Source organism: Atta colombica, unplaced genomic scaffold (assembly GCF_001594045.1).
Source record: "Atta colombica isolate Treedump-2 unplaced genomic scaffold, Acol1.0 scaffold82, whole genome shotgun sequence".
NCBI lineage: Eukaryota > Metazoa > Arthropoda > Insecta > Hymenoptera > Formicidae > Atta > Atta colombica.
The window spans coordinates 492,336-501,319 of NW_017259575.1; the positions used below are offsets into that span (position 1 = coordinate 492,336).

Below are 8,984 nucleotides of genomic sequence, written 5' to 3' on the forward strand. Positions count from 1 at the left end.
TATATATATCATATATTTGTCACACATTTGTTTTAAGCAAAGAACAAGTATAACATTTTACAAAAATTAAGCTTGTTTCTTTTAAGAAATGAACCATTGTGTTTCCATATATTAACAAATGATTTTTACTTTAAGGCACGATTCTGCAATGATTATCATATTCATTTATAATAAATGAAAATAATTCTCAATGAAAGCGTGAGAAGCTTTACGTTTGTAAAACTAAACCTTTCTCATGAAATTGACCATGTTAATTTAAATATTTCTTAGCGAAAATATTGGAACGGACATTATTTTCTAACAAATTTTCGTCAATAGAGAGTTCTAACATATATCTCTTCTTCTAATATATGGTGTGCCGAAACTACGAGGGTCACCGTAAACAGATGATTCAAATGCTGAAAAAGGCCTTAATGGCGGAGTTCGAAGCGGGCTTGTAGTACTTGGAGTAGTAGTCGTTGGAGTAGTTGTACATGAAGTACAGATCGTCTTTTTCATCATCGGCGGAGATTTAACAGCTATAAACAATGTCATTAATGTCACAATGCTGTATTGAGAAAAACATTGTAAGAGAAACATCTAATGTCAACAAGTAAAATTAGGAAAAAAAAAGAATGATATACGTACCAAAAATACTTCTGTTTCTAATTGTTAAATCGACAGTCGCTATTTTATGTTTCCAAACTAAAAAAACACACAAAATCTACATTAGTAATATTAAAAATGACATAAACATTGTTTGAAAAATTCAAATTTAGCTTTACCATAAAAAATTGTAATCACAATAACAGCGAACGTTCCCAGCGTGTATCTGTGAAAATACATGTAATTGACCCATTGTACTCCGGACATAGGGATGAATTGATTATATCTCGAAACACGTATGCGAAGCTGAAAAGATGATGTCATAAAATAACGATTGCTAATGTCAGTTAAATACATAAATACGTTTAAAACATACATCTTACTTACAGATATGTTTTGCTTGGTCAAATCATTCGCAATAAACACTTTTTGTCCCTGAATTTCATCTTGATTATTCATTAAACGTAATCTATATTGCATTGTAGATTTGGAAACATGTTGCCAAGTAACGGCCACACCATCTGGTACGTCAACCTAATAGAAAAACTTAGTGTTTTATAAAATTTAAAAAAAAGATATACGAAATAATAAATATTAGCATTTAATAAATATTATAAATTTTAAGCTTAAGAACCTTGTAATATTTGTTAAATGTTAATATAGAGAGATCTTGGAATCTCTAATTCCAACAAACAAATAATTCAATAGAAAATTGAAACGTTTATCAATAATTTTAATTATGTCATTTCTTTATGCATAAGACTAAGATTTTTTTAAATAGATTTTTAAACAAATATACATATATATATATATTAAATAAATATACATATTAGGTGTACAACTTTGCTTCCGCCGTTTTTTCCAAAATTCGAGGCTTTATTATAAAAAACTGGTTATACATTTATGATTCAAAGTATTGTCCATCGCTGGCCACTACTTTCTCCCATCTTTCGGGTAGCGTACGAATCCCGCGTCGAAAAAACTGGTCATCTTTTGAGGCTATCCACGAATCGATCCAATTTTTTACTTCTTCATAAGACCGGAAGTGCTGGTCAGCCAGGCCGTGTGCCATTGATCGAAACAAGTGATAGTCAGAGGGAGCAACGTCTGGAGAATACGGCGGGTGGGGTAGGACTTCCCATTTCAACGTTTCCAAGTATGTCTTGACCACTTTCGCAACATGGGGTCGAGCATTGTCATGCTGCAAAATCACTTTATCGTATCTCTCGTTGTATTGCGGCCGTTTGTCTTTCAATGCTTGGCTCAAACGCATCAATTGCGTTCGATACCGATCGCCTGTGATTATTTCAGTCGGTTTTAACAGTTCATAATACACTACGCCGAGCTGGTCCCACCAAATACAGAGCATGACCTTGGAGCCGTGAATATTCGGTTTGGCCGTCGACGTGGAAGCATGGCCGGGAACTCCCCATGATTTTCTGCGCTTGGGATTATCGTAATGAACCCATTTTTCGTCCCCAGTCACAATGCGATGCAGAAATCCCTTCCGTCTTTGCCTTTCAAGCAGCTGTTCACAAGCAAACAAACGCCGTTCAACATCTCTCGGCTTCAATTCGTACGGCACCCAATTTCCTTGCTTCTGAATCATTCCCATGGCTTTGAGGCGTTTTGAAATGGCTTGTTGAGTCACTCCCAATGATCGTGCCAATTCTTCTTGATTTTGACACGAGTCTTGCTCAAGTAATGCCTCCAATTCTGCATCTTCGAAAACCTCTCTTCCACCGCTATGCCTATCTTCGACGTCAAAATCACTGTTCTTGAAGCGTTGAAACCACTCACGACATGTTCTTTCACTAATAGCGGCCTCACCATAAGTATTTGAGAGCAATCGATGAGCCTCAGCCGCAGATTTCTTCATATTGAAGCAAAAAATTAAAACCTCCCGCAAATGAAGAGAATTTGGCTCGTAAACTGATATTTTCAATCGAGAATAACTTTATGATGCAGACACAAATCGACTAATGTTTCTATGGGGTTATATTGACAGTTGCCCAAGTTTATTGTATGACGTCTATGATCTATTTATTTCGACCACCACTTACCGCTAAAGCCATCTATAGGAAAATGGCGGAAGCAAAGTTGTACACCTAATATATATATTTTTTATTTTTAAACAAATGACTTACAGTGAGATACTGTAATACCGACGGCAAGCCATACACCTCTAGCGTCGTCGACGGCGCACTACCACTTTGTGTACTGACAAACATAATCTCCTTAGCATCGACATATATAGGTGGCAAATAAGCGAGTTCCAGAGCTGTCGACTCAATGTCTCGACTCTGAACATTAATTTGAATATGGCTTTCTAATATACTGGCGGCTATAGTTGGAGAACTCATTGGTATGATGTCGCAGTAATAGAAGCCTACAATAAATACGAAGAGTGATGACAACAAGTTTATTCATTTTCATCTTATCTCTCTATCCTTCTCTATCCTTCATTATATGCATGATACTGCACTGACCTGTCACGATATCGAATCGCGGCTTCACGACAAATAGGTCCTTCACGCCAATTGAAGAGGTTGATGAAACAAACTGAATATTACATAAATAGGGAAACGCGTTTAATGCGAATGACGATAATGTCCGACAACCGCCCAAACCTCTTGCCAATACATTATTTTCCTTAATTTCCTCATCCTTCCCTTTCAGCACAAGTGGCACGCTGAAAGTTTCTGTGCCAGTGATATTTCTTCCTCTCAAAGGAACTATAGATACCTGTGCAAAAAAATTATTTTATGTAATAATGTATTGTAAAAAACATATAACATTACTATGTCTTTTTGTTGTGAAATCTCACATTACCCGTGCAACTGGTAGAACGTTGACTTCTATTTCACTTTGCACGTGTGTCGCGAGACTATGTTTTATAACGGCGTGCCCGACGTTTCGTGCGCGACCTATACCCGTGATGGGATCTACTAATAATATTTCGGGCGCGGAGGTTTGCCAGTATCCTGGATCACCATCAGATGAGAGAAGCGGCATGGAGAAACATATTATATCGCCGATAGTCAGGGTAGTCTTCGTTGGAAATATGATATCGCCGATCATCATGTGAACGTAGTCGTATATTCCACTAGGATGCTTCTCATTGAAGGTTTTCACGACTAGTTCGCCATTTTCTAGAAATTTGGCAGTGATAACGTTATCTGCGCCTGCGGTAAACGACGCTAGATCAGCGCGATTTAGCATGGCCTTAACATTTGTCTCGGCAGCATGGAATCTATTTCCTACGTTGTCATAATACTCAATTACGTAATTCAGCTTCATTCCCTTCGGTAACATATTCAGCTCTTCGCCGTTCCGTATACGTAGTTTGGATTTCAGTGAAAACATCATGTAATGAATAGGCTTGACTTCGACAACCACCATCAATGATTGCTTCAAATTGTACGTTTCTGTATTCGTAACTAAAATAATCGTTTGACCGTAATTCTCGCCGGATCTCACGATTCCGTTCTTTTCCACAGTCACGGCCTTCGCAGCGGGCGTCAAGGCACGCAGATTTTCAGGTTCGTCGCTGTGCGTGCTCGACAAGATCCTGTAAGTCGTTGTACCATGTCTGTCGCGATTGGTTTGTAGCTGCAGAACAGAGTTCGGTGACATTAATATCGTCAATACCGAGTTTCCCGACAACGACGGATTAGTCAGATGCAATTCTTCAAAAATTTCGATTTTCACGAATGTGGTGTATATGATGTCATTCTTGTTAAAGCTAGAGAGCATGTTGCAGGGTACAGTAGCGTTCAAATAAATTGTTGCTACGCCTGGATTTATAGCCCTGGCCCTCAGCGATACCTGATTTTGATATCTGATATTGATGCCAGTACCTTCGTACATATTATGCAAGGTCAATAGACTAGGATCGTTCGATGACCACGCAAAACTCAGCGGCAATTGCATGGAACCGATGATGAGTGGCGTTAGATAATCGGGAATACCAAATGCCCAGAGAGGAAACGTCGCGCCGACTTTTACTCTATTTACTGGGGTCGAGATCTTTACTCCGTCAAGATGCAGCACATATATATCAGCGCGATCTTCCGAGTAAATCACTTTGTTACCCTTAGCGTCGAGTCCGACGGCACGCACGTGAATCCCAGTCCAACCAGCTGATTTTCCTTCAAGGATTCCATTGCGATCGACGCGTAGAATATCCCCGCTTTCTGTTGAGAACTCGATTTCAGCATTCGGTGGACCACCGATGGTCTGCATTTGATAAATGGTACCGATCAGTATCGTCAGATTCCTTGGTTGTACTCGTAGCGGGACAAATACTTGCACGGTGATCGGCTCGCTGCGTATTTCACGGTCGCCCGTCTTCACGAACATCAGTTGACTTTCACCCTCTGACAAACCGTGGATTTTATACAGTATTCGTTCATAGGGTGCGACATCCTGTTCGTTAGCAGGTAATTGTTTAAGCTCGACATATTCGTTGTCGATCTCCGCACGGAAATCTAGTGCATCAAGAGAGGGCAGTTTCACGACGTGATCGTTCGTGTCGTAAAGTCTCAACGCGGCTATCACGCATTTCCCCTTCTCGATTTTATCCACGACGTTTACTTCAATAGCCGCGAGTTGTTGAACCTCCACATGTACTTCTGCCAACTTCGAGGGTAGACAGAGATCCATCAATGTTATATGAAGGACACCTGGTTTCCTCGGTGTCACACTGATCGTTCTCGTTGTATCCATGTACCGAATATCTGCTATATCTTTCGAACTGAGGACTAATTCATAGTGACCAGAGCCTTGGCTGACCTGCAAGTACGACTTCATGCTTGAATCGTTCAAAATTATCAACTTATCGGGACTGACGATGGTGTCGTTCACCAAAGTCACTTCTATAGAGGCTTCTATCAGTGGAGTCTCTACTCCGCCTCTCTCGTTTTCGATGGGAAACGGTGGCCATTCCGGTGAGATTTTCAGTCTGTTAAGAACAAGCTTCTGATAGCCAGTCACAGTCGCGAAAATCGTGAGAATTCCATGATGCTTCTTGAAAATGATGTTCTGATAGTGACTCTTCGGCAAAACTACATTCATGTCCGTCCAAGTCTCTTCCATCGTACTGGATTGGATTTCTACAGCGCCGCTGCCGGATGGCTTCAAGTTCCACTCAATATTCAAGCTCGTGATATTGTCAAACTGCTTACCATCCTCATCTTTGACAATCACAGCGATCTTTAGACGCTTATGACTGTGCGCCATTATTTTATCCGTGTTCTTACTGATTGGGCAATTCTTGTCGTGTATCTCTTTGAATTCTGGTTGTAGATAGATGTATCTAGGCTTGCCACAGACAATCTCAATCGTTTCCGATGCGTGAGTGCGCCGACAATTCAAGAACAGGGGCACATTTGACACCGTGTACGTCAATGTAGTTTTGCCTAATGTTTTGCAAATTATTTTGAGAACGGCTCTGTCAAATGGTCCACTTAATGAGTCCTCATATTTGATTACTTCAGCAATCTCCTCGTTCGATAGATGTATCTCCCGCGAGTAATCTTGAGATTTATTCGTCCACGGCAATGGTCCACCCTTAAATATCACATACCTCGAGGACCCTACAGTGAGTAATGTTTCCTTACTCTTTGGATGTATCGCCGCGAGCGGTTCGTATGCTGATACGGTAACATTGTCTGTTAAGTAATGGTCGATCACATCGTTGTTGTTCGCATTGTAGGCAACGGTCACGTCGGATGTACCAACGCTACGATAGTTTATTACGGTTATCACGGCGCATGCGGCGCCAACCGGTTGTGCATTTTTATCATAACTCCGTACGAAATTTACGTCCGGGATATGTACTTCGAAATCAACATCCTTGCAGTCACTGAAGGGTATCTCCCTGGCATCGGATCCATTAATCAGTAGCCCAAATAATGCGACGTGCAAATGAATAGGTTCTCCTATAGCCGCCTCCATGTTATACTCGATAATTTTCAGCTTTACAGGAGGCAATACATGTATTTTCGCCGTGTCTCTGTTGTGTTGATTTCTTGCCATCATAACAACTACTTCCGCCGTACCCGCTGATAGAATTTTGATACCGCCGTTCTGTGAGACAGCTAGTATCGATGGTTGTCTACTGGACCAAACATATGATCCGTCTCCTCCGCTCGTTTTCAACATTATGTCAAATCTAAGACACACAGTAATAAAATGTAGACAAAATTCATAACTAATTACTAATCCTTCAAAAAAATTAGAAAAAATTCATATTTGCTAGCTCATATTTGCAACAATAAAACAATAAAAGAAATAAACAAACCAAAAAACAATGGTTAAGGAATACTAAATCGAAATCCCATTTAAACCTAAAGTTTATATTGAAATATGTTTATTTTATTTTTAAATATACAATATATTTTGATCTCTTTATTTTTGATCTATTTATTCCTTCTGATCAACAATTCCTCTATGCTTACTTAGATTTGATCCTTATTTAATCCTTCTGATCAATAATTTCTTTATGCTTACCTAGACTTATTCACAATATCCCATGGAACAGCCAAGACGCGAGGTTGAACCTTTACTGGCGTGTGTATCGTGAGTTCAGCTCTCGTAGAGAGTTGTGGCTCAAAAGCAATCCTCTTGCCATGTTCATTGATTATACCGCGCAATGTCGCTTCCACGGTCGTTATTCCACAGACGATTGGTATAACGATAGCATAAGTACCATTTTGCGTAATCGATTTCGGTTCTAGGTATTGCTCGTTTATTTTCATGGAAACTTCCACGCCTTCTCCGATGTGAAATTTATGATCTTTGCTATTGTATAGTTCAACAACGATCTCGTGAGCGTGACCTAATACCAATCCCCAGTTTCTGTTCGGTAAAACAGAAAGAGAGATATATGCAACTTCGTGTATGTTAACTATAGCGGAAGGTAGAATAACTGGATACTCTTCACGGACATTCTTATCATGTAGGAACACCTTTGTACGTCCCAGTTTACGTCCATAGGCAAAATCACGATCGTTATCGATCTCTAATATATCGGGACTCTCGGCTTCCAGATAATACTGGCTCAAAGGTAGGCTGATCTCCTCTAGGCGACCCTGACGAGTGTGCATTATCTTGTACCTGAAGCTGTCGTGGGCCATTATTGTTATCTCTGGCGGAATGATGATTAAATTGGCAATAACGACCAATTCCAGTTCTATGGATGGAACATATTTATATTCTGAATGCGGTAATCTAACAGATACCTTAGCCGTGCCGGTTCTAACGCCTTCTATGAGAACAATGTGACCTCTTTTGTCAATACTATCTAACGTACTATCTATACTGACGGGTCTTTCATATTGTGATTCCTCATAAGTCATAAAACGAAGCACATTGCTCGTGACTTTATTATCCGATGACATGTGTTTATTAGCATCGCCAATACTCCATACAAATTCTATGCCTGCTAAAGTTGTAAATTCATTTCCGTGTTCATCGTATGCTCGGACCTCAAAGGCTTCAGGTATATCCTCAATGTATAACTCTCTCGTAGTAGTAATGAGATTTAGAGAGAAAATTGCATCTACTATAATGTCGCATCTCAGAAAATGACCAGTATTGATGTCCTCTGCCAAGACAATTGCAGTGTTCCTTGTCAGTTCTCTCGTTATAGTTTGAATCAATACCGCTGGAGAACATGTTCTATCAAAGTTCTCGTTTATGGGAATCAGCTGTATAATATCCAAACGCGAGGTAGACCTATAAGACATATCAAAGAAAGAAAAATAGAGAATAAAAACAGGAACATTAATCAAATATTTCAGAAGAATTTCTCTAAAACACAATATTTTTACGTAAAGTATTGATATAATTTACTTAAAAATAAAGATGTAAGTACTATTTAGATGTATGTACTATCTAACCTCCTCCGGAACTAGTGATAGATTTATTGGACCTACTCAATTATAATCTTCCATACACAGCACACTTTATCTGAGGAATGTCCTGGGAATATAAAGACATGTCCAAAAAATCTTTAAAACATCCCTCAGAAGTTTATGCTTATTTCTTTTTACAAAAAATATTCTTTTTACATCTGCAAATTTGAATTATTCTTACTAAAAGTTGAAATTAATTAGTGTTTTTTATTTAACATAAATTAAATGAGTCAGATCCAATATTGCTACTTGTGTTACAGATTTTGATGTCAGCTTCGGAGGGATATCAACAATTTCACAAACAGGCACCACATTTGTTTATTCTATTCTAAGCAAATACTATGTCATAGAAGCGCAACCTTTTACTCACAGAAAAATTACACTGATCATCAAAAATTGCGAATGCTAATGAGATATTCAGAATACATTCTGTTTCATGCATGATGTATCATTTTATCCTTCTTTATATATATATATATA

General features: G+C 38.9%; 1 protein-coding gene across 2 annotated transcripts in view; it reads right to left on the bottom strand.

Annotated features, from left to right (window-relative positions):
• Positions 1 to 315: 315 nt before the first annotated feature.
• LOC108692819 (nuclear pore membrane glycoprotein 210) overlaps positions 316 to 8,984 on the bottom strand; it is a 9,337-nt gene continuing 668 nt past the window's right edge. Inside the window, exons 1-9 of one of the 2 annotated variants that reach the window (XM_018201323.1) lie at positions 8,875 to 8,934; positions 7,099 to 8,325; positions 3,418 to 6,760; positions 3,075 to 3,330; positions 2,733 to 2,974; positions 973 to 1,119; positions 765 to 891; positions 628 to 684; positions 316 to 518 (exon numbers count right to left, since the gene is read on the bottom strand). In XM_018201323.1, the coding sequence (XP_018056812.1) occupies positions 325 to 518; positions 628 to 684; positions 765 to 891; positions 973 to 1,119; positions 2,733 to 2,974; positions 3,075 to 3,330; positions 3,418 to 6,760; positions 7,099 to 8,325; positions 8,875 to 8,894 (5,613 nt within the window). In that variant the 5' untranslated portion in view covers positions 8,895 to 8,934 and the 3' untranslated portion in view covers positions 316 to 324. Of the gene's footprint in view, positions 519 to 627; positions 685 to 764; positions 892 to 972; positions 1,120 to 2,732; positions 2,975 to 3,074; positions 3,331 to 3,417; positions 6,761 to 7,098; positions 8,326 to 8,874; positions 8,935 to 8,984 lie in introns of those variants that run through there. The other variant, XM_018201322.1, reaches the window with a different exon arrangement.